Source organism: Theobroma umbraticum, unplaced genomic scaffold (genome assembly GCF_002168275.2).
Source record: "Theobroma umbraticum cultivar Fairchild unplaced genomic scaffold, ASM216827v3 scaffold_20.0, whole genome shotgun sequence".
Taxonomy (NCBI): domain Eukaryota; kingdom Viridiplantae; phylum Streptophyta; class Magnoliopsida; order Malvales; family Malvaceae; genus Theobroma; species Theobroma umbraticum.
This window is the reverse complement of record NW_018397266.1, coordinates 3,101,793-3,128,269: the sequence shown is the minus strand read 5'-3', so window position 1 is coordinate 3,128,269 and position 26,477 is coordinate 3,101,793. Positions and strand designations below refer to the sequence as shown.

At 34.1% G+C, this 26,477-nt stretch overlaps 1 protein-coding gene across 2 annotated transcripts; it reads right to left on the bottom strand.

Annotated features, from left to right (window-relative positions):
- Positions 1 to 1,910: 1,910 nt before the first annotated feature.
- On the bottom strand, positions 1,911 to 26,471 carry LOC110422923 (DEAD/DEAH box RNA helicase family protein). 2 transcript variants are annotated; one of them, XM_021436959.1, is made up of 18 exons: positions 25,595 to 26,471; positions 24,578 to 24,674; positions 21,627 to 21,709; positions 21,401 to 21,536; positions 17,680 to 18,315; positions 17,461 to 17,573; positions 16,516 to 16,753; positions 15,786 to 15,949; positions 13,916 to 13,997; positions 11,015 to 11,104; positions 7,948 to 8,181; positions 6,464 to 6,535; positions 6,086 to 6,238; positions 5,869 to 6,012; positions 4,570 to 4,728; positions 4,002 to 4,085; positions 2,827 to 3,399; positions 1,911 to 2,306 (listed from the first exon to the last, which is right to left on the bottom strand). In XM_021436959.1, the coding sequence occupies exons 2-18, from the start codon at positions 24,614 to 24,616 to the stop codon at positions 2,214 to 2,216; spliced, it is 3,093 nt and encodes a 1,030-aa protein (XP_021292634.1). In that variant the 5' UTR covers positions 24,617 to 24,674; positions 25,595 to 26,471; the 3' UTR covers positions 1,911 to 2,213. The 2 variants fall into 2 exon arrangements, with proteins under 2 accessions (XP_021292634.1, XP_021292633.1); XM_021436958.2 differs by lacking the exon at positions 25,595 to 26,471 and adding an exon at positions 25,119 to 25,559.
- Positions 26,472 to 26,477: the final 6 nt, after the last annotated feature.

Here is a 26,477-nt window from a genome sequence, read left to right as displayed (position 1 = left end):
GCAGAGGGCAAACACAAAAAGCGGACCCTATATTTTGGGTTTTTCTACCATGTGTGCCGTAAAATGTCATGCACGCCCGGACTCAACTTTTCCATGGGGAGGAGGGGAAGGAATGGGAACGGGAATGGGAATGGTGAGAAGGGAGATCCTAGGAGCGGAAGAGTTGAGCAAATACATGGCAAAAGCGTGGGCTGTTGGAGTCGACGGTCCATACGGGGCCCACGTCGGATGATGATTAGGTTTAGGGACAACACATGGAACATGGAAACCAGGTGGGTCCCAGCCTTGATGATTGGGTAGGGAACCAAGTATGGGCCCCACTTGTCTGCTTGTCCTCACCCTCCTGGGGATCCCTCATTGGCTGGTCATCAACATCCCATGTTTTGTAATCTCAGTGGATAACATGTGGGGCCCCTCTTCACTGCCCCCACGCCTGAAAACTCTCTCAATGGCCACATGTGTGAGGATTATCATTGAGGTAAAAACCAGTACTAACAAGAAACCAAATATATGTGACTTTTTTTTTATTATTTATTTTTAGAGTTAGGGACCCCGAAACTTCTGAAATTAATTATGCTTTGATTGAGGGGCATTGTTTCTATATGCAAAGAGGTTTGTCGTTTGTGTGCCACATCCAAGATGAAGTGAGGGCAGGGCACACTGTGATGCAGTGTTATAATAACAATGAGTGAATTATATAGGATATTGTTCCAACAAGCAATCCACACATACATGTTTTCAGCTCAAAGACAACCAAAAATAATCTGAATTCATGTTTGGGACATGCCATCCTAATATCTTATCACCATTTTTATTCATATTATTAGGGTTTTGGGTTTACAGGTTTTGGATCAAGCTGAAAGGCAACTCATTTCCATTATATGATTTTGATTAGTGGTAAGAATGTAGAGTAGATTTCCCCTATTCATACTGAAATGCATTCCCTTCCTTGTAGTTATTTTTCATTATTTTTATTTAATTTTTTTGACATTAAAAATTATCGAAGATTATAATATATATTTTTTAAATTTTCATGAAAACCAACTAAGAACAAACAACTCGAAAACAATAATACAATTCTAGAGTCATAAATTATGGGCAAAAAAAAAGGAATCAATATAACAATATCATTTTGAAAATGTCTAAGAACTATATATATAAAGTATGGGATGTGAATAAGAAAAGCCTAGTTCCTTTTCTTTGACTTGTTCCATGTGAATCCAAGTTGCTTCTTTTTCTTTTCTGTTTTATTTTTTAAATACAGTGAAACAGAGCCAAGGATCTTGTAATATATTAACAAAGTTTAAAGCTTTTAGGGTTGAGCTTCAGATATACAGTAGTGGGAACTAGAAAGGAAGGAAAAAGCATCAAATAGAATAAAGAAAAATAGAAAAGTCAAAGGAAAGAAAGAAAATTCTTCCTTGTGTTAGTGTCATTAAAAAAAGAAAAGTTATAAACACAGAGTAAAAAAGATGTAAATTTCCTTGGCCTGGTAGGAAAGCAAAGAGAGAAGAATATAAAATAAAATCATAAGCCCAACTAATGTTTGAAGACATAAAGAACCTACACAATTTGACCACGTCACCTGAATTTTCTCTTATAATCTTTCACAATCTAAAGATTGATTGTTTACAGGTGCAGGTGACAAAATGACTCAAGCTATCTTTAAACATTTCCTACAACTTTTCCCCCTTGTACCAAGCAGTACTAGTTTAATTTTCCCATCTTTACCATTCTCACACCACGCTATTTTCAGCCACAAACAAGTCAAGCTCTCTCAGATAGCACGAAACAACAAAATATTTGGTAGAATTGACAATCAAATTAGTCAAAACTACCCTAACAATCCGTTTAAATACTTGAAAGCAAAAGAATCAACCCAACAATTTTAAAGAATGCCCGAATCCAACTTACTCGAAGTGGCTAGATGCTGTGACATGCCACTATTATGAACTTGTAGAATTGTATTTCAACCTTTTTCTTTTAAATGGAACAATCAACTTCATTTATTCACAGTAGAATATACAACATTGAAAACTGTACAGCTTTAACTAAATGATTGTGGATTTACAGCACATCGAATGAGCATACAGCCAAAAAATCAAGTAACCCACCTAAAGAGGATCCTATAAGAGGAAGGTCTAAGTCCCATGCAAAGACTGCAGCCTATGCTCAACATAAATTATGATAACTTGAATTTACCATGCCATAGCTCAATCACCCAGAAGACAAAGTGGCTGTCGCATGCTAAGTTCTGCTTTGAGTGCTGGAAATCGATCCAAGTCATGAGAATCACTCAAGATTTTCTGCATATAGAGAAACCAGTGAGTGTTATAGATGCACACAAAGGGCACCAGAATTAACAGTAGAACTCATTCTGAGGGGCAAATCAATGCCATATGGTAAAGCCTAAAGCCTAACATTGGAATTCCAAAACAAAGACATGGCATTGTCAATAGTCAAGAAACAGCTCTATAGCACTATTTTCAAAAGACTATGGCTACTTGCATAGTTTTAGATTTTATTAATAGTGATTTTACTGCTAGGAGTGCATGTTTGAATAATTATTTCATGCAAACACTTAAGGACATAAAGCAAACACCTATACATGAGACATTCCTCCATAGAAATGCAGAAATCCTAGGACATGCAATGATCAATTGTTTAAAGAAATCTAGTATCTTAATCAAGAACAAAAATACACATATTTCCTGCAACGGATAACTATTAACAAGGAAAACTTATGCCATAGGAAGACATCCGTAACTCAAAAGAAATTAAACAAAAACAAAAAGCATTTAAATAACAAAGAGGGATGACATTTACCAATGCAGCAACATGTGCCTCTTGCAAAATATTGCCATCCATTTCCAATCTGGCAACAGGAAACTCAGGAAGGTGTCCAGACTGTTTTTTGCCAAGTAAATCACCAGGTCCACGTAGAAGAAGATCCACACTTGCTAAGTGGAAGCCATCTGATGACTTCTGAAGCACGTTCAGGCGATTTAGGCTACCAGCAGTAGATGCTACTAGTATACATTTAGACTTTCTTGTCCCACGACCAACTCGTCCTCTAAGTTGGTGTAACTGAGCTATTCCAAATCTCTCCGCATTCATAACAACCATCATAGATGCATCTGGAACATCAACGCCAATCTCAATTACTTGAGTGGAAAGCAGTATATCTGTTTCTCCAGACCTAAACCTTCTCAAAGCTTCTTCTTTTTCATCACCCTTCATTCTTCCATGTAACAACCCACAGTTATAATCCTGAAACCGATCTGATATGGTCTCAAGATCTGCAGAGGCAGCCCGAAGCTGAGGCAATTGCTCAGATTGTTCAATGACTGGATATACAAGATACACTCTTCCTCCTGCTTCCAATTCCTCTAGCATCATCTGTTAGGAAAAAAAAAAGTTCAAAATAAATTGTTGGATTCTTCACCAGTTGAAATAAATAGCGAAACTGAAATTCATGCACAACTTAACAATCTGCATTTTGTTGAAGGCATGTTATATATATTTCTTGGTCTTGGCCCCATCTCTTTTTATTGCTCTGAGAACTATAATAAATAATTTCATAATTACACTAAAATTAAGCATTCATTATAACAACGCAAGGCAGGCTCATAAGGATTTTCTACAAAATATAATAATAAATCACGTGAATAAGAGAGAATTTTTATTCTCCTGTTCTAGTTTTTCTCTCTTCAATTGACTTCTCTGATATGAAATGCGATGTTAGCATTCCCAAGCAGTAACTACTACAGCAGTAGTTTTTTTGACTCCAAAAGCACAAATAAAACATGCTTGTGAAGGCAACCAAAATGACACCAAACACATTATACAACTAAGAGTATACCGTATCATATTCAGTTATCCAGAAATCATCATTCTTTTTCCTTTCAAGTAAGAAAGAAACAGACACATGAAGAGTTTCAACAGATTTTTTTTTTTTGGCCAAAAGTATTTCAACAGATTCAAACAAGAAAATGCTTTACCGCATAAATATTCTCAAAGCCCTTGTCAGTTCCTTCAATGACATGTGTTTCAACAGGTATTCTTCCAGGAGGTAAGTCTGTAATCTGTCATTACAGGAATGAGAGAATAATCATTAGCAAGAAATGAGCAACATAACTGTAAATAAGTCCCTCAAGTGCACTATAAAGTTGTCCAAATTATCCTAAAGGTCCGATTCTGTAACCCACCTCAATATATCATTTAAATTTTTCTTCTGATTTTCAGGGATTGATTGTTGAATATTAGATACTGTAAACTTGGACACTCCTTTCTTTCCTAGGCACCTTGTATACTTCCATGTATCATGCTTCTATGCTTTTTTTTTTCTTTTTATTGTATAAATTTTTGCATCACTAAAAGATATATTCAAGAACAAATTGAGTAGAATCATGACAAAGTTTTCAATAAAGAAATTAACAGAATTTGAGAATGTATTCTAGATTCTGACAGGTTGTTCAATACAAAGCATTTGAAGGATTTCATCTAATTTAAAATGAAATGCAACTACAGAGAATTCAAGCAACTGGAAGTATAGCAAATTGTACATACATGTGTCAAGGACATATCCCCATACAAAGCCAGAGCAAGCGTCCTTGGGATAGGGGTAGCTGACATGGCAAGAACATGAGGAGCCATATGTGTGTCATGTTTAGAGGAAACATCTGAGTCCGCCACTTGCATTCTCGAGCTTGTAGAAGTATAATATAGCTGTAAGGTTAAGTTTTTCCATTAACTCATTATATAACAACATTTGCACATAACAAAAAGAGTAACTCCTTCTAATATCTAAAGATGGAATAATCGTGTCTGGCAAAGCCAAATATGACAAATGACACCTTCACAGACATGCAGGGTTAATCAACATATTTCATTAATCAGACTCCAGGATAAAAACTTCCCTTTTCCAGCATTGTGTTTGGGGCAGGGGCATCTAGCAGTGTTTCTTTGGTGATGACCAGCATTCTAGTATCAACTGCTAGTTAACTTGTAGATAACAATCATAATTCAGGAGTCTAGCAGTGTTTCTTTTGTGATGGCCTGCATTCTAATGTCAATTGGTATTTAACTTGTAGATAACAATCAAAATTCAGGACTTCAAGAAGTTGATTGACATGTAAATGTATTGACAAACATGTTGTATGTTAAGGTTAAAAGTGACAGCTGAATAAGATGTCAATTTGTTAGTTGACAACAATATCAATCCAACATATGTATAGCTACACTTGCCCTGTATCAAATATTTCATGAAAATTGAGCCAAAAAACAAATCATGAGAATGTTGACAATGCAATGAAACACAAGATTTTAGGTGAACAAGGTACTTCACCACCAACAAAGCAAAAGGGGTTAATATAATCCAAATGTAATACAATGATTAGAAGATAAAACTTATATAACTGTTGCGATATATTTTTATCTCCTCAAAATGATACTACAACTCCACAGGCTCAAAAACACAAACACCCACACAAAATTTGGGTAAGAAGACAATAAAGTAAAACATGAAGCAAAAATTGAAACTTTGATTGCACAGAGCTCTTTTGTCAAAATTTGTTATCATTAAGAGGGCACTATCAACTTTTCAGCTTTGTGATAATGAGAAGTCAACATATATTTTACAAGACCCAGGAACACACAGGGACAACAAACAATGTGATCACTTCTGTTAGAGGAGAAGATGGAAAAGAAGAAAAGAATCACATCCAAACTATTCTTATCCACCATTTTATTGATGACCAAAACATAATCTCAAGATATCACATTCAATAAGATTCATCATCAGCACATATAGCTCCTTAGATAATTGCATAGTATGTATGATTTTCTAGCCCAATAAAAGTGGACAACCTTACTGTTAAACTTTCCCCTCTGGATAACACCAAAACGATGCTGCTCATCCACCACAGCAATACGTAACGAAGAAAACTCCACTTTTTCGGCTATTAAACTATGGGTTCCAATGACAAGAGAGATATTCCCAGTTTGGAGATCCTGTAGCCTAGAAAGGTTAATGAAATTCAAGATGGTTACACACAACGTAAAGGCAGCAGATGATGATACATGCCTTACGAATCAGACGTGATTGCTTCAGTGGGGTTGATCCTGTTAGTAAAGCAACAGAAGGTTTACACTCAACCTCCTCCATAATCTCTAGCAGATTGATGAAGTGCTCATAATGCTGGATTGCAAGCAACTCAGTAGGAACCATGAAAGCGGCCTAAATCAGATAAAGTCAACTTAAATCAATAATTATATGCTATTAAAACCAGTCAAGAATAGCATACCAGGGAACACTAATAATAACACAAACAAGATTACCTCATATTCTACCATAATGACTGAGGTTACCAACACCATATATATGCTTAGCAGCATGTATTGATCACTTTTCAAAAGTTTTATAAAAGAGGTTTGAGTGTGGAAGTAGCTTAAATTTACCAACCTGATAACCAGAGGCAATAACCTCCATGCATGCCAAAAAAGCTACCACGGTTTTCCCACATCCAACATCTCCCTAGAAAGAGCATCCACATATATCAAGGAAGTTTATCAGTTTCTAAGAATAACAGTTACATATACAACAAAGATCAGATAAAAATCTATTTCAACTCTCTTTATATAGATTGTGTTCCTCTTCCTTTCAGATAAAAAATTATTCTTTGTCTATTCAAGATGAAGCTATTCCTTATAAGGTAAAGTCACCACTACAAATATATAACTTGCTCTTAAATACAAAAACAAGCACATATAAAAGTTCAGGGTTTCTATGAAGAGTATATGTTGCCATTGGAATTAGTATTTTTATATTTATTGTGTCAAGGATCATTAGTAAAAATATTTCTGGCATGAGCAAGTTGTTGAGAATAGATTGTCCCTTGTAGTTAGTGCCCCATTATCTCATTCTGGGTGGTACAGATTGTCATACTGTCAACAAATTCAAGGTTCTAGAAAAAATCCCGTTTCTCGTAATGTGACACCTCAAAATCAGAATCCATATCTATATCTCACGGTAAACTAAATCCCATTTTCACACAACAGTAACTTGTTGAATATATATTTATTATTCATATTTATATCAGCCCTAGATATCCTTCCTCTACTGATTCCTGTTGTTTCAATTAAAATTGGCATTCTTAGTTCTTAGCTCTTATTTGCTATAGCTATTGTCTCTTTCAGAAATTTTATCAAATATACATAAACATAATGGCACAACCAGAATTTCAAGGAATAAAAATGAAATATCTCCAGCAGGTAGAAGAACCCAAAACCTGAGCCACTAGAGGCTAGCCTTAAGCATGGTCTTAAACTAAAATTTTGGGAGGAAATAATCAGGAAAGATACAAGCAAGTTCAAACTAATCTTTTTATTTTTATCAGGAACTAGTCAAACCAATAAGCTTTTCTATATTCCATTAGATTTGCAAAACCTCGCAGAAAGCATCAAGAAGTCTGCAACCTAGAGCACAAAGGAGATTTACCAATCCTTTCTTTTTCAATAATCATAGAATGATAAATGAAGGAGATGATATTCAAGATCAAAGAGATTTTAAAATTACCAAGAATATGCTACTAATTGTTGCAGAGTATCGTAGTCTTAGAAGGGAGATGCACATATATCATTTTGTTTTGGAGGGCTGATTTGAAATTTCAAATTATTGGATGTATTTCTTTAAAGGGAGTTAGGGTAGAAGGTGAGGGGGACGGCACATGCAAACCAAACAGCACATTATAATTGTTGACACATAAACAGCTCATCTATACTTTTGTAGTGAGAGCAAATTTGCAATCAAGATTAGAAATATTAGCTTCCAGAACAACAGCTTTAAATATAATTTCAAAAGACATATGCAAGCCTCAACACAACTAGAAACAGATTGTAGACAGTTGTATAATGAAAGAACAGTAGCATTCATGCAAAATCCAGAACCTGTAAGAGTCGATTCATTGGGACTGGCCTCTTCAGATCCCATATAATTTCTGAAATAGCTCTAAGCTGACCAGAGGTAAGGGAATATGGAAGAGCTTTCAAAAATTTCTTGGTCAGACTAGACCATTCTTCCATATAAGCAGCATTCACTTCAGGTTTTCTGTACTTGTCCAGCAATCCATCTTTTTCAATTTTTGTGCCAAGACCTTCAAGCATTTGAAAAAAGCGTCCTAACTGCAGATAGGATTATTTTTCTTTTGAGTATATGTGCAACTCATGCATAATATTAAAGCCCAAGGCGTTATCAGCAAGAAAACAGTATGATATTCAGATATGATAACAGGAATGAAGACATCATAAATTTCTAATTTATCTACTTAATCATGAGTAGCCAATAACTATTCCGACAAATTATCCATCAATGACACCATTGCATTCTCATCTAAAATAATGTTCATTAACAAGAATCTCAGACAGGACATTCTACTAATGCAATGATATCACAACTGTGAACCTGCTGATAATATTTTCAAGGTGCACAAAGCACACCGAACAACAATGTCATAAAAAAGGGATATCCCTTTTTGCCCATGCAGCCCCCATATAGGGCTTGATTAAAGTAAACTATGAAGTCATAAAATAAAGATAAACTATTACATATAAAAGCACAGAATTGCAGCTTTTATCTTAGTTGAATCACTTGATAACTTGGAAAGAAATACAAGATAATCAACCAAAACTGCAGCCAAAAAAGAAACCAAAGAAAGCATGTCTAAACACCAAGGCAGCATCACACGGTGCTACAGTTTGAAGAGCACACTCATGGTCAATGAAATTTGTTAATCATGCAAAGCTGAGTAGCCAATCTATGCCTAAGCTCACTCATTTGCAAGTAATCTTTCCCTGAGTTCAACCCAGCCTGATATCACCTGACTCAAGTATAGCCCATTATAAGGAATAAGCTTTAGACGGAGTCATATTACGTATCAGCATTCAAGTGCCAAAAACCACATCTCCAACATTTCATGTAAAGAAACATTTTCCTTACTTTACGTATGACGTTACAAGTAGGTGCCATGATAGTGCAGGTTCACCACTAAAAATAAGAAATAAGACAACATTTCAAGAATTCAAAATATCTTGAAATTCAGGGAAGTCCTCAAAATCAAACTTGGGAAGAGACAACGAAGAAAATGAGCTATTCAAACTCCTAGTTTAAAATCTGATGTGTAACAGCAAGGAGGTTAAGGTTTATGGCTGTTTTGTAATCCAAATACTTGAGGAAAATAGGAATGTTAGATAAAGAAAGAAGATCCTAAGCTTCACACGAAGGGTTCCTCAAGAATCACACCTAAGGTTGATTACATCACAATAATCAAAAAGCAATAGTACTGGCAAGAAACAACAAAAAAGGGAAATGATCACAGTGTGGGAAGGTGGTTGCAGCTATGGACAAGACGAGAAAAAGGAAATGAAACAAAAAGAAAAAAGGAAGAAAATGGTCTGACAACTGAAGGATGAGGGCTAAATGGTTCAAAAAATTTTGCTTAGGATTCTCAAGTTGTGCAATCTCTAAAAGACACCTGTTTTGAGGGGCACTGAATTCCCACAAGACTTGGAATTCTGGCCCACTCAACAATCATTGATGACCCCTTCAATTAACTTGTGAGTAGTTCTGGACGTTGGGATATTTCACGGTTCCCATATAGTTCACAGGAATAATATCTGAATCCCCCAAATCCAACACACTCTTAAGTATTAAGGCAATCATCTTATAAAATGGAGTACATGGAAAGAAATTTCAACAACGCCAGAAGAATTGGCCAATAAAACAAACAGACAAAGCCAGAAGGGGTAATAGAATAGTAGTGAGAATTGAAAATAGACATGGTAGTAAGTATTGGAGATCAAACATTGGCTCAACCTTTCAAAGGATGGCACAACTAATGAAAATGGCAAGCATAAAAATATATGTAGGAGGTATGAATTAGCGAAGTGCATCTAGAGTCTAGTATGACTGCAAAGTACCACTTAAGAAAAAAGCTTTAAGGACTTCTAACACTAGCAATATTTTATGGCACCATATATTAGGCAGTTAAGTATCAACATGTACAAAAAAAGAAATGTAGCCAAGATTTGGCTGCTACAATAGATGTGTGAGCATACAAGAAAATGACTGCTAAGGCAGAAGGTGCATTGTAGAGCCAGTTGAGAATAAAATGAGGAAGAAATGCATAAGTTAGACTACATGTGAGATAAAGGCTTATGTATGGGCCTGCAAGCAATGCTCCCTGGTGGAGGATGTGTATGTCAAAGTAGAAAGGGAAAGACTAAAGAAGATGGGTGAGAATTATTCAAAAGAAAAATGATATACAAACCATGTTTTTTCATGATCTCACAAAAAATATGATACTAAATAGGGCACAGTAAACTTCTTGTTTGAAGTAGACAGCCCACAAAGTGGAAAAAGGCTTGATTCTTTGCTATTATTAACATAATACCACAAAAGTACTATAACAATCATGTACACATCTCCTTATAACAATACATGTCTACCAATACAATACAAAAAGAAGTAATTAATGACAACTAAAAACCTAAACAAAAGATCTTCACTAAGTTTCCATGAAAAATTATATTAATTGCCCCTCAACATGCTTTCCGCCACAAGATAATTTTAAAAGAATAGCTACTTTAAACTGCCAAGACTCTCTCAAAAGTCAAGCCCAACTTTATAGCAGAAATCTACAAAACAATTTAGCTTCCAATTCTTAAAATGTAAAGAGAATCAATAGAAGCGCCAAACTGAGGTGAGCTGATAGCAAGTAGTGCCTCAGCAGTTCCATTTTCCAATACAGCACTAAGTTACCACAATGTTGGTACGGTGGTGGTTTTTTGTGGAATGTGGAGGTTTTTAACTATGATGGAAGTCAATCTAATTAATTGAAAGAGATGTCATCCAATAGAAACAGATGCTAAAGAAAAAGAAAATCATAATGGTAGCAATAAATTAATAAATAGTATACTCCTAACATCTAGCAAGTACTAAATCACAAATGAAGATTACCTGTAGATAGAAGAACTCATCAAATATGAGCCTTTTGCGAGCTAAATCAGCCTCCTCTAAATTCTTTGGCTGGTGAATACCACTGTATGCCTACAATGTTAGCAACCAATACTTAGCTAGCCATAGAAAAAGAAACAACCAACAAGAACAAACCACAGAAATACTGCTAAACAATGGAACATCAAAAGGTAAGAGATTGCCTGACCATTTATCTTTCCCTTCCCTTGAAAGAAATTTTGTTAATTTTGTACTAATACCAAAATCCTCATTTTTATTATATTTTTCTATTCCAACTCCTCAAAAAATATATAAAACGCTCTTTTTTATTATTTTTTCTTTTTTAAATCCTAAAACTATCAAATTATCTAGAGTTAAAATGGTTTCAAGTGGCTTTCAATCTCTAGTTTAATGATGACTTGAAACTCATACTTTATACTTTACATTTAATCTCATAAAAATCGACACTTGAAAGCATTTGGGCTATTAAATACTTTATATGGTCTTTTTATATATTGCTAAAGGCAATACTTTATAGAGATTCATAAATACACACACAACCTACAACAAATATATGCATATCTATAGAGACAAACTTTGATACATACATACACGTGTCTATAACATGTTATGTTGTATAGTGCTGAAAAAGCTAAAATCATGTATGAAACAACTGATACCACTGCATACCAACCATATTTAGAAACCCTGAAACCCTGTCCACTACAATACTAACAACCTTGCTTGACAAAGCTGAAACCATGACAAACTCATTCAATTTCACACCTATTTAAAAATTCCTTTTAACTTTAGTAGTTTCAGTACATACACAAGTTACAAGTCCTCAAGTGTAATTCATCAAAAGATTGGCTTTAGGCCTTGTACTTGGGGTTTTAGAAATTTGGGTAAAGTTTCATAGACATGCTCGGGTTGTGACTAGTTTCTATAGCACATCTTCTTAAATGGTTTGATTCATTTTGCTTTTTCTTGGGGATTTATTTGCAACTTAACTTAGATGTTGTTAGATAGACCATTAAATTTTATTTTTCTTTTGATAGACCATTGTGATGATTTTCATTTCTTTGAAAATTCTTAATTTTAATGACTAAATCGTTCAATGCATTTGGTTACCCATTTTAAAACCAAAGAATAGAATGTTTTCAGTGGAGAAAGTTCTTAAAAGGTTACTTAATACATTCAATGGTATTTTAATTTTTTTAATCATTTGACCATATAAGTTTCATATTCTTTCCTTCTTAACTTTATATACTCTCGTTTCCTTTAACTTTTATTAGATGTGGAATCTGCATTAAATCATCTCCCTTTTTGTAAAATAAGCATAAAAAATTCCATTTAGTATTTGATTGTCAGCTACATACTAAACAGTTTGAGTATAAATTCAGTGCCTAAAAATTTCAAGACTGAATATTTAACACTTAATTTTTTAGCATTTAATGTTATTAGTTTATCAAACAGCATCATAGTTCCAAAGTTTTATAAATCTTTTTGAAAAATAAAAATTAACCAAGTTACATACATCTCTACAACTTAATCACTTTGTAGTCACTCTTTAGAATGACAATCTCTTTTCTTTTTTATTAACAAATGATTTAAGACGTCTCGTACTTTTTGGACCTAATTATTTTTGACACAATCAGTAACGATTAATGGAACCTTAAATAAATTATTCCAAAAAACTGCAGATAATTCAACAAATCATTGAATTTGTAGCAGATACTGTAATCCACACACAAGCTCCCACTTGAACAGAAATTTTGTTTTACAAGCCAGGCTTGCCAAGTGCCAACCCAACCTATAAGTATGACCAGTGTCTCCCAAGACTGGTTGACATCAATAGAAAGATTATTTTGGGTCAAAGCCATTGAACCAATAGTCAGTCATGATGATCATTTGACCCATTCAGGTAAAGATTTTAACTTGAAAACATTGTGAGTTAATTTTTTATAAATATAGCTTCAAATTTCAGTCATCAGGAAATCAATAGCTTTTGCTGTCAAGCCAGTCCTGTTATTAAAGCATATTTATTACTTAGCAAATTCCCAGAATATATGATTTCCAGGGATAGAGGACATAAGCAAAACATAAAATCAGAAAATAATTCCAAATGAGAATATTGCGGTGAATGTTTGATAATTTGAGAAAGGGCCTGGTTAACAGGTGCCTATAGGAATTTATAAGATCAATTAAAGTTTTATTTTAGAAAATAGTTTTTCACTTAATGCACTTTACTCACCAAATTCAAAAAGAATCAATACATTAATTAAAAAAATACTTTCCATAAATATCCCCTTAACCAGTGCTTATTGGCATGGATAACATTTCCCTCTAGTAAGATAAAAAAAAAAAAGAAAATAAAGCTAACTGAGAAAACGTGAACACCAACATTTATTGAGGAACACATTAAAAAATGGCAAATTAGATGGTTACAATTACAAGATAGGCCTACAGGAGCATGTGTAATGGTTGAAAGAATAAAGAGGGGTAGCTGTCATCAAGAAAGATTTGACATCTAACCATTTCTGAAGGAGTATGGATTAAGATAAAGGAGAGGAAGGAAAAAACTAATGTAACTGTCCAAACTAGTTTGACAATAGGCTTAGTTGAATTTTGAGGAAACAGTTGAGGTGAGTAGGGCTGAGGTAAGTTTTATGGGAAATCAAGTAAAAACTCTTGCCTCTGGGCTTCAAATAATGCCCTTCTTGGGAAAACATTCAATATTAATAATCTAATACATTAGCCAAATTTGTTCCGGTAATTTTGAGAAGTAAGATTACAATGCAACCCAACAGATGTTTTGTATTGCACCAGACCAAACTTGTGCCAAGCAATATTTCATTAAATAAAAAAACATGACCCATCATGAGTGAAGAAAAAGTCACTTACATCATGGAGACATAAAAGTCCAAATTCTTGGATGATTTCTTCAGGTATTGGATCAATATTGACCGGCAAAGCTTGTAAAGCCCTAAAAGATTTAAAGGAATAGATCTATTATAAGTTAAGAGGCAAAGCTAAAGTTAAGACAAACAATTTCAGATTCTTTAAGCAAATTAAAGCAACTGTGATGAGTAAAAATCAAATTCTACAGCATGATAGAATTTATAATTATGCCATGAAGGAAAGCATCTCATAGGATTGTCATCATTGACACATCGTACATTGAAAATCTTATGAATAATTAGTGTCTAAACAGTTGGCTTTTGTCCAAAAACAAGAGCCATTGTACCCGCTGTACATCTTTCTTCCTGATCAGTAGCATTTTGTGGTGAACACACTTTAATTATGTTGTCTATTTGTACTTGAGTTGTTAAACATAAAGGAAACGAGACGTTTGATATGGGAAACAACTAAATCCAAACAGCAGCAATCCAGTTAATGAGCTGAAAGATCTACCTAGAATAAGCTCAAGTCACAAGATTGTCATGATCGTAGCAGTTTAGACCACAAGCTACAACGTCTTCAGAAAATGTATTAGTTAATGTGGACTGCAAACCTAAATCACTTACAGTCCTGCTGCATTCATCAAAGAGGCACATGAGGATTTAAAGTTTTAGTGCCCTCACCACCAACCCTTATTTCTACCTCAATGAGGCATCAGTCAACCAGTACAACATCATAACTCCCAGGACAAAGTAACACAGATGAGTTAATGCTACACTGCACCATTCTGGTGAAGATGTTAGGACATTAAAAGCAATCATGATTCAACTAAATTATTATGCAAATGTTGACTCAAAGATTAACCAAACAAAAATTTCTCCTAATAATCTTTTTGGCCATGATCAAAGGCATTAGAGGAGAGCGCACTGGGATATGCTCCAGGGTTAGGCATTCTCCAATTGCATTGAGGCACAAGATTGCTTGATTAAGCCTCTAACAAAAAGTACAAAGACTGAATACAATTCTTCCTTTTCCTGTGTTTTGAAATGGTGAGAGCACCTCTGATTTGTTTTAGAAAAAAAAAAGAAAAGTGAAGCACAGTGCTAGAGTTATATTATAAAAAAGAAAAAGAATAAAGCCGTGGAGGCCAATTAAAAAATTTTAAAAATTAATTCAATGAATTTGAATTGTTAGTCATGGTATTTTTCAATTCACAATGTTTAACTAATTACATCAATTTCTTAAATAAAAGATACAACCTAAGAGCCATATTCCCAAATGCTTCAAGGCATACATCCCATCTAAGCAAAAAGTAAAACACCTTGTCTCACTCTTTCCCCTCTGAAACACTGAACTGAATCAAAGGATCCACCCCAGATGAAACATATATACGTGCACATCTATCAACAAACCCACCAGAAAAGCAAACTTTCCAATAAAATAGGTATTCAGGTATTAACTGGCTCCAAAAACAATATTGTTTCCGTACTCAGTCAGGTAGATAATATTCATAGCAGCAATAAACACTATTACAATAGTTCAACTCAAATTACCACAGAATAGAAATTTTTCAACACAGAAACAGAACCTTTATGGATTGAGACAGCTTTACAGTTCATAGGCATGCCTAGGAATTAAGAGGATTTTTATTTAATTAATTATGTGTTCATACATACATATGTATATGTGTGTACATACATATATATATATATACACACACACACACACACATAACATAAAAACATATAAAGCGGAAAAGAATTAGTGTTAGAAAATAAAATCATGCAGACATAAGAACTCGAGCACTGATCTAATAACTCTTTGTTGAAATCCACGGATAGAATAATGAAAAAAAAAATTATGACGGACAAACCTTGCAATGATGTCTCTGAGAAAATTCGGCTTTAAGCCACCTTTTGAAGGATAGATAGGATAAGGCCTCCCTTTTGTGAGAACAGATGAATCATTTTCATCTTTTAGCACGTCAATACTGTATTCCCTCATTTCATAGTGATCTTTAGTACCCATAGCCCTCACCTAGATTGAAAACAAACTATTTGAATACAATTGTTGGATGAAACATTCTGTAAGAAGTACAAATCAATAGTTAAGGATGAACGAGAGCATCTTAGAAATGACATTCGTAGAAGTTTTCATTCTTTTTATATAGATGAAAAATCTTTATGAATCAGTGTTTATTTCACTATGCTGATAAGAAAGCCAGTCAATACAATAGAGACTTCTTCAAATCATGAAAATTACAAGCAAAACCTGAAACAATAAGCTCAGTAATCCAGAAGCCCTTAAGTAAATGTTTTATGTTCACAATCCAGTTACAGCATTTGCTTCACAACACCTCACCAAAATTATCAAAAACATGTTTGCTAAAAGAGTTAAGGTAACTGAAGCAAACAATTAATTAACAAAAACCAAATCCATCAGTACTGATGGCCATATAGATGACAATAAAGCAGTTTCACAAGCCAGAATTTAGCCTATATATGTCAACCTTTATGCATGATATTACTCTTTGAAAGAAACAACGTGTTGGCAAGGATATTAGCCAAAACATTTTGAAACGTATGAAAGAAAAAGAAACTCACCTTACCACTAACACATACAAATTCTCCCAATTTATGCTTTCCTTCAAGACTTCTAAGAAAAGGTTGAGAAGCAAAACGAGCACCGCGGAAAAACTTCTTCAAATGCAAATAGATAGTCTTCTCCTCCTCAGTATCCCTATCATCATCATATATGTGCCCCAAAGTTGGTTCATTATTTGCAACTTCACAACCCACAACCACCTCAAGAAATGAAAAAGAATAACTGGCTCGAATTCCCCTGCAGGAAAAATGATAAACATTAACAACCTAGAAGCATCAGCATATCATTCACAATTGAGCATTTCAATATTTGCTATAAATGTTAATCTGTGTTCTACTAACAAATTTGCAAGCTACAGTACATATTTTTTCCCAATCTCAAGTTTTATATTTATCATTTGCTAAACTAAATTGTACAAACATATTTTGAGAACTTTCAAAAGATAAAGCCAATTTAATTTCAATACGCATTTTTGTATGTACAACAATTTTTAATATGTATTTATGTATGCAAGAGAACTTTTTCAGGTTTTTGGGATAAACAAAGACTACAAGGTCAGGTTTAGTTAAATGTTGTGATGTTTTATGCCAAGTGGGTTTCTCATCATATAATATGTAAGCATATCTTGTCATCAGTAAACAACTTCACTTCAATGCTTGATCCAAACAATTGCATTCTTAAACATCATAATTCCAAATACTTTAAATGTTCTGGTTTTGATTTACCAAGTAGACAAATATTAGCACCATAGAAGAGTTGGCACCATAGGTATATCAAGGCACTTCACTTGAGGGTTGAACCTCATCTCATCCTTAATCTAAGGTTAGCACCAAGAGCAGCTATAGAAATGGTAATGAAGATATCTAGTAGACCAAATAAAGGCCTAACAATTAGTGCCCCAGTCAAGAAAATGATTAGAATTTCGTGAGCAAGTAGTGAGTCACCTTGAAGACAAAATTTTCCCAACAAAAATCAAGTACTGCCCATCGTTGATCTCAATTTGCGCATTCTGTAAATCTGCATAAGTCCGAGGAAAATGATGTAACAGTTTCCGCAACTGCATGGAAGGAAGGTAAAGAAAATGTAAATAAGGTAAACCAAGCTTGTATAAACACAAGAACCTCCATCAACTGTGGTTTTAACATAATTTCAAGAGAACCTACAGTGTAAAAGCCACATTCTTCTAGCTGGTGAGAGTGCCTTTTACTTAAACCAGGAATGCAACTGATGGATCTATCAAGAAATAAATCAAAAGTTGCAGCATCTGACTGTGGTTCAAACCCCACTTTGCTAGAAGATTCCTCCACAGTAAGATGATCTGACTTTCCTTCAAATTCTGAAGTCATGGACCAAGAAGATTGATGCAAATTGCCAGTACTTTTTGCCACAGTAAGTAGATGATCTGACTTATCTTCAGATTCCAAAGTTGTAGACCAAGAAGACTGATGCAAATTGTCTGTACTTTCTTCTACTACTATAGAAGAACCAGCCTCTGAAAGGGGTTGATATAGAGGAGGCCATGTTTCACACAGACCATTTGGATTAACCCACTTTTCATCCATAGAGTTAAAGAAAAATCTTTGAGCGGCTAAGAGGCCCCTGATTCGTGAGCTACTAGTTGTCTCATCATACAGTTCTACTGGGGGGGAACTACCCAAAGTGATGGAAGGAAATCTTTTACATGCCAAGGAAAGTTCAAAATCATCTGTGGTGTCTTTGAGATTTCTATCAGGTTGCTCATCAGGTCTTTCATTCTCAATTAAATCATGAAGACCATTATAACCCATCAAAACTGATACCTGAAAGCAATGAAATTTGGAAGTTTTGAATGGAAAAAACTCCAGATGTATATAAGGGCAGAGCAGAGGATCATTTCAAAGTCCATATGCAAAACACCATCAGATTCTTTTACAAAACTTTTAAATGCCTCATTACAAACTGAAAAGAAACATTTTATATACATTACTGCAAGCTGCCAGGAAATTCTTGAGATCAAAAACATAACTTATCCCAGGGAATGACACAGAAGATGTATCATAAATTAGTATATCAGCATCAAGTAACAGACATAAAATTCAAGTTCATAATATTAACCGTAATCTTAAGATATTGCAAAAGCCAAACTGAACTTTCTGTGCAGCAAATTGCAGCGAACTGCATTCTTGCTTGCAGCCCCTATCTTGCCATCTGATCTGAACATAAACTCCCATTTCCACCTATGATACAGGAGCCCATTAGCCTAACATCCTATTTTCATAAGTTTTTGTAATTTTTATTTGTTTATTTTCATTTCCTGATTTTTTATTGTTCATGATTTGTTTAAGAGTCATGTAGCTCAAACTTAATGAACTTGGATGGCTATTAACTTAGATTGCGAGGATATCAAGGGCTGAGATTATTGGGCTGCCATATAAATAATCTTGTAATGCCTTGTTAACAGTGTTTTACCATATATTAAGATTTATTCAGTTGATAAAAAGCCAGACTTTTAGATTTGATATCTTTGGCTGTTCTTCTCTTATGTACTCCTTCTAGTAGATTTCATCCAAACCTGTTTTCCATTAAAGACACCATGTGATAGGTCAAAAGAACCTAGCTGCGGACAGCCGCTTGTAAGCAACAACCTAAAAAACTTGCCAAGATAAACAGCAAACTAGTGCAAAGAATAAGCTGAGATCGGAAATATATGAATGGATTTTTATCTAAAACTGAAAAACAATAATTTCTTACACATTATGTGATTACAGAAACAATAGATAAATCAGAACAGCCCCATTTGGCAGAACAACGAATAGGTGACCAGCCTATGGGCTGTTTTCATAATTTCAAACAGATCATCGAACTGGAAGCTTTGTTAAAGGGAATACTGCACCGTCTACACTTTCCATCTGTTAAGGTTTAAGAAAAAAGCACTTTCAACTTGGTGGCTTCAACTTTCTGACTTCGCACTTTATTTTGCAGCATTTAACAACAGGGAGTTAAGCTCTTAACTTGTAAATAAATTGACATTAACACCCACTCTCCAACTATAACATGCATTCTCCATTTTATAAATTTGTTCATTCTTAATTTATCTGTGCAAGTTTTCAACTAACTTGATATCAACCATTAATATGGAAAAATGTGAAATATAGAAGTATTAAATTTTGATTCTCAATACATGCGCTTATATCAAATATAATTATTGTACGATTCAAGCCCCCACTGGCCTTTTGAACAACCAAAAAGAAAGAAATAAAGAAAATGTAATATTAGTTAGGATTAAATACTATAATATATAATAAAATAAATAATTTATCATGAAGAAATGGCAGGGAAAAAAACAGAGAAAGAAAAAAGACTTTAGAGATCTGCTTCCTGCATGGTAAGCAGTAATATAAAGTACTGCATGTCACAATGATATAAGCATTAATAGTCTAAGAGTCCTCTTAATTCAATCATCAGGTCATCAGTATGGATTTGAAGAAGAAAATAGAGAGAGCATAAGAGAGGAGAGAGGGAGAAATTATGAAAGAGAAAAGGTGGAAAATTTTTATAGAGTGGCATTGTCATTATTTTATTTTAAATTAACAGCATAAACTCCTACTATTGGACAGTGCAAACCACAAGATATCAAGTGATAAAACTACCACAAGTTTTAAAATTATTTTCTCTCAAACCACAAGGATTGAAATTCTAATTTGCCATGAGTGAAAATATGAGATCTTACCAAGAAGCTAATTAGAATGTTCTTTTAGGGTATATAAATTTGAATGTCGAGAGTTATGGATAATAAAATCTAGTCACCCACCCAATTAATCTGCAACAAACAGTACGTTGGAAAAACATTTTAACATATAAAACTCCTATAACTTCTGGTTAACTTTGATAGTTATTATATAGTATGTGATTAAATGGAGACTCAATAAGGATAACTCCTGTCCAGGTTCAAAGATTGTAGATGCTACACAGATGAAACACAAGATATAACCCCTTATAGATGAATGCATAATTTCTTATTAGTGAAAGCTTTAAACATCCGAGCAGTCCAATAAAGAGCCAGAAGTTTTATAATTCTTGGAATCACTCACTCAAAGGCTTCATAGTTTCTTTATCCAGTCTCTATGCAATAACCTATTACCTCTTCCTGAGGAACATCTCCAATTCATTAGCAACTCATTAACATTTTAAAAATCACAGTTGATAGATTTCCCAAAGTTACAATTACCCTGCTGAAAAATATCACTTGTAAACCCAATAAATTCACTAGATACATTGTGTAAATTAATAAAGTCAAGTATGGCAAGCCAGGAATCTGCCTAGTTTAATAATCAATATGCTATTTGGATTTTTACAAAATCAGGCACATATTGTGAAGATTCCATCAGGCCTAGGAAAAAAGCTGAACTGGCAAAATGCTAATAGATTGTATTTGGTTTTGCAGCATCTCAGCATAATGAAGTGACATTACATATATGCCCATTCAACAGCAAAACATGCACAAGTCAAGTTATATGGCTATGGAATGTTGGTTTCACACCCCTCCATTATTTATTTTTAACCAATATTATCCAATGCATAAGATCCACAATTCATGTTAGGGTATTATACAATATGGTTGGTAACAATGAATGTATTGGAGTATTGGTCAAAAAATCATGAGGGGTAATCTCAACCCATAAAATCCAGCTTGCTTTCAACAAGTAAAATAAAATATGAACAAAAAAATGACCACAAAACAAATATATATATATATATATATATTCTACACAATGCAACAAGATGTAAAACATAATATAAGCATAGAAACTAAAGGAAACATTTATTTCAAACAGAGATACAAAGAAAACTGTTTGAGAATTACAAGCAACATCCAATAGCGAAAACTTGTACATAGGCATCTACCTTATTTAGCAGCTTTGAGCGATCTACAATACTGGCTGTATCATAATTATGTACTTCCTCCAATAACTTTTCTGAAAACTTGTGCTTGGATCGAGAACAAATTTTTGAAACTTTATCGAGGAGAAAATTATTAAACCTGAAATAAATTTGAAGGCAACTCAAAGTAACACACTCCTTATCAATCATCATGCTTTAAGCAACCAGAAAGCTGAATGTAGTGCATTACCTCATTTTTCTTCCTAAAGCATTCCTACATCCTCTCTCTGCTTCAAAAACTATAGCACTTCTCAACCCTTGCCCACTAAAACACTGAAAGAAAAGGAAGAAATTTATTTAAAAAAATTTACATGTGACAAAAATTCAGTGTCAACTGCCTCATTTGATGAATAAGATGCTAAAAAGGCATAAATAAAATTTCAATAATGGAATAAATAAAACTTGCAAAGTTTTCAGAAGCATATCTAAGGACCAGGCAACATGCTGGGTTGGATAAATGAAACAACTACGGAATAAGTGAGGGCAAATAAAGGGGTCTGAACAACATACATGCAAGTACCTTGACATTGGCAGAAAATGGCGGAAGAGAAGAACCAATTTATGTCAATGAAAGTGCTATGAGTTAGTAAGAGAGAGAAACAAAATTTCTAATTTGGTCCATCAGAAACATATCTGTTTTTAATAGGTTGAAAATTAATGAAAAATGGTATTGATGACAACAAGAATGTTTAAAATATACTCAAATTTCCATGACATAAATTTGATTTAAAAACTTTTGAGAAAAGAAATGCAAGCAAATACAGACACAATAGATAGAAAGACAAGAAAAAATCCTCTCTACTTTGCCAAGACATTGTACAGAGAGGAGAAAACAATTTAAAAGAAAAGCAAAAAAAGGAGTGGGAGGGAGCAAAAGAGAGAGAGAGAACCTTAACCAATAAGCAAAACATAAAGGTGTTGGGCAAACAGGAACAAACAGTTTCTTTAAAAAGACAAAGAAAGAGAGCTATATAAAACTTTCCAGATGTATAATTTATTTAAAACAAAAAAATCTTAAATAATAGTAATAATAAACATAATCCACAATCAGACAAGTGAAAATTCAAACTTGAGGAGAAACCATGTCTTTAACTCACTTTATCAAACAAAAACGTAATATTTGTGTCTAAAATCAAGGGAAGGAGAAAATAACTTCATATATGCAGTGAAACTTTAATCGTAAGTTATAGAAATTATTTAACATAAGGAACGTATGGGGCTAATCAGAAAGCCTAACTTGAAGAACCTAGAGCATGGATATCTGTTATGCATGATTTGAAATAAAAAAGGAGTACAAACCGTTTTAAAACTAATAACCATCTGGAGCCTAGTTTCCATAATTCACTCAAACCCTTACAAATTTGGAATTGGATTGCAGGATCCCAATCCTGGATAACTTGCGATCCAATTTAGTAGTTTCTATATAATTATTTTACGGCTAAAAACAACAAAATTACTGGCAAACATATCTGTATTTATGGCTTTTTTATTTTTCAAGAAACACTACTAGATATTGTTATTAGTTTTGACAAATTTTAATTTTAATTTTTAAATTAATTTAATTATCTCATTAAAAATATTTCTAATTAAATTAATAAATAAACAAGAAGACTACCCCTATTGTACTGCATTCCATATAAATAATAGTTTATATTTCGGTTCCCATCCCACGAACCATCCATGTTCCCGGTAACTTAGATCAAGAGATTACATAAATAAGGTCATTAATGCAAATGTGTCGGATCTCCCATCAAATTTGGGAACGTGGATGAGAAAAACCCAAATTTCATGCTCTTCAAAATTTATATTGAGATTTTAATAAGAATAAAATAAAAGTACTGAACACAATTATTTCAGCAAACCAGACAAGCAAAGAAGCTTAGAAAATTTAAATACATCATTATCTGTAAAAAGCCAACTCAGAGTCATCATCACAAGAACCTTTACCAATGTCCTCTACAAAAAAGCCAATAATGAGAATTTGAAAGCATGGAATAAGCTGGCAGGTAAGAATTCCTGATGCTTGTTATCTAATTCATAATTCTAATAATGTGTCTGCCATCAGAGCAACCACATATTTTAAGATTGTCTCTTTTCAGTAAGCCAACAACTAAAAGGAAGGAATGCTTGTGTTCCATCTCCGAAACATTATCTTTCATGATCCAGATTGCAAATGCACCACTGATTGGGATCATGCAATCTAAAACATTATTCAACAGGGAGTGGGGAAAATTAGCTAACTCAGGACCTTCCTTTCCCACTCGGTACTTGATGGATGGTTTTGTCTCCAAAATGATGTGGGGAGAAAGGAGAAAGAAAGGACAGTAGAGAGCAGAAACCAGAATAAACCATGCGCTAGCAGTAAACACTCAGCATTTTAATAATCTCATGATCTTTTATTATCCAACACTAATAACAGATATAGATACGGGAATGGCTTGATAAAGCAGTCTCCCTCATCTTCTAGGGCCTCATTGGCATCCCATTTGCAGACACTATGCCGTGAAGCAATTGTTGATCCACCTTGAAACCATTCCATTTATGTTGTTCCTTCTAAGTTCAAAACATTATCTCATATTGAAACTAGATCTATAACTGCAACTCGACTATTTAAATATACAGTGTGAATAAATAAGACTGAATAGTCCAATATTTCTCTATTCTATAATGGCCAGTCTCACTAAACCCTTCAAATTTGCATCCTATATTTGTGATTGTTAGGATCAATAGACCTGGAAGAATTTAAAATTTTCATGTCAAGAGAATATGGTTGAATCTGAATCAGATATTTCACTTTCAAAGCAAAAGATTTCAGAATTTAAACTCAGCAGTTACCTTTCAACCTATGAGTTTAACCAGGTATTACAACCAATGAAATGGATTTGCCCAATATTTATCCTACTTGGTTCTTCACCCATATTTATATTTTTACTTTACCGTAGCCTCTCAAATTTTTCATACACACAAAGACATGTAGTACCATTCATCATTCTACTCTAAGTCTCACAACTTCATGGCAGAACCTTAGCAGAACCTAAAACAATAACAATCTAAATTGACATATAAATTCATGCTTAAAAAAATGAGAATGGTGGCACTGTAAAGACAAATAAATTTACTAAACATAAATTTGATTCATACCATGCCACATGAATGCACGATTGAGACAGTCAGTTCCATGTGAAACAAACTTACTGCACCAAGAGAACATGCCTAGCGCACCAAAGCATGTATAATCCTGCAACACAGCATATGAGATAGAATCTAGAGAATAAAATCAACTGCTGCAGCCCATACAAAATGAAAACATAAACAATGGGATTTAGAAGACTTGGGTTTCATTCGAATCAAAGAAATATACAAGTTCTCGCTCTCCTGCTTCAATTCTAGAAGTAATTTGAAGCTGTGAGCATTGAACCAACGAAGTTTACGCAAGGGCAGTTTGTTTGCATGCAGTTTCTCGGCAACCAAGCATGGAAAATGTAAGAAATGCAAGCAAAGCAAATTAAAAGATAAAATATGGATGGAGATTATGAAATTACGACGTAACTGGATTTTGCAACAAGATTTCTTGTGTATGTGGATGTCAATGGCTAAGAGTATATAATAAGTTCTCAACGAAATTTGCTCAGGAAAGGGGAAACAAAAAGAATATATCAAGGAAATTGGAAAAAGAATATACCAAGAGACTTGAGAATATATACAAGAAAAACTCAAACAAAGCTTCCGTGTCTGAATATCATTTTTATGCTCGGTTCGAAACTGCTACTCCTTGCCGGATAGAGATGTTCTGTTCCCTCTGCTTCTAATTTCCGTCTTACCCTTTTCTTTCTAACTCCAAACAACAATAAGGAAATAAAAAAAAAAATCTAACATGAAAACAATAGCATATATACACCACGTGAGCGTCACGTGATCGATTGCCCTCGTTTGCTCGATAAATAGACTGAGTTTTACCACTAGGGTTTATTCAGTTTCAGCCGCTATGCCATTGCCAAGCAGTTCTCAGGAGAAACTGCAGCAATAACCTAGGTCAAGCCTTCAATGTTCAATCATAAAGTTTTTATTGTTTTTCCATTTCCAAGAGTTCTATTAGAGAGAAAGGGGCTGAGGCGAATAGGGGAGAGCAGCATTTTCAATCGGTGGCTCTTAAAATACCTGTGGGTTCTCTACGGGCTGCCCTGCCTTTCCATTAGCCCTGCACATCAAACTTTTTCAATGGCATCATAGTACGGGTTTTGTGCTTTCTTTTGCTGTTGGGTTTTGGTCGTCAGAATGGGATCTTTGGTTTTCTTTACCAATTTCCCTTCTTTCACCTACCCATCAGTTTCTTTCACCACAATCCCGCCTCCAAACGCCATTACATCTAGATGAGTACCAGTGCTTTAAAACCTCTTTTGATTCTCCTTTTTCAAAATTTGAAAACAAAAAAGGGTTTGAATTGTTTATTTATGAAAATGGTTATGGCAAATTTCAAGGGCTTTTTTAGATATGCTTGATAACCAATATCATAATTTTATTTAAAGTTCTAGCTTCTGAGAATTCGTGGCTAGGCGCGGCTGTTACTCGCTCTGGAGCTCCATTTTTAGTTCTGAATAAATTGACCAAGCCCTTAGATTAAAGTAAATGGTTGATGCTAAAAATTGTTATGCTGTTGGTTCAATAATAGGTAATAAATTTGAATTGGTTCAGTATGGTATAAAATCAGTATAAGCCTATAAGGTTACGAAGCTTGAGTCTGCTAGTCGCTACAAAGCACAAAAACAAGAACCAGTTTCGGAGGAATAAAATTCGTGGTTCCCCTGTGAAATTTGATTATGAACCTTTTTGCTCTCAACCAAACTGGCCATTCTGCAAAAGCCAAACCTCAATCATAGCATAAAGCACATAGCAAGCAAGGTCCCGATTTACTTTCCAAACTTTTCTGTCAGCCATCAAGAACTTCTCAATTCCTTCTTATTTTCATTGTCTTCACCCAAGCCTCAGTTGACACCACACCATGCGACACCATGCTTCTGTTGAACCTTTTTCCAAACCAAAC

Bases quoted from the DNA above. Each gene is read 5' to 3' on its own strand.
- LOC110422923 (XM_021436959.1), bottom strand. From the start codon at position 24,616: ATGGAACTGACTGTCTCAATCGTGCATTCATGTGGCATG. The intron at 11,105-13,915 runs GTAAGTGACTTT...CTAACATTGTAG, and splicing joins GACTTTTATGTCTCCATGAT to GCATACAGTGGTATTCACCA. The intron at 4,086-4,569 runs GTATGTACAATT...CTGTAATGACAG, and splicing joins GGGATATGTCCTTGACACAT to ATTACAGACTTACCTCCTGG.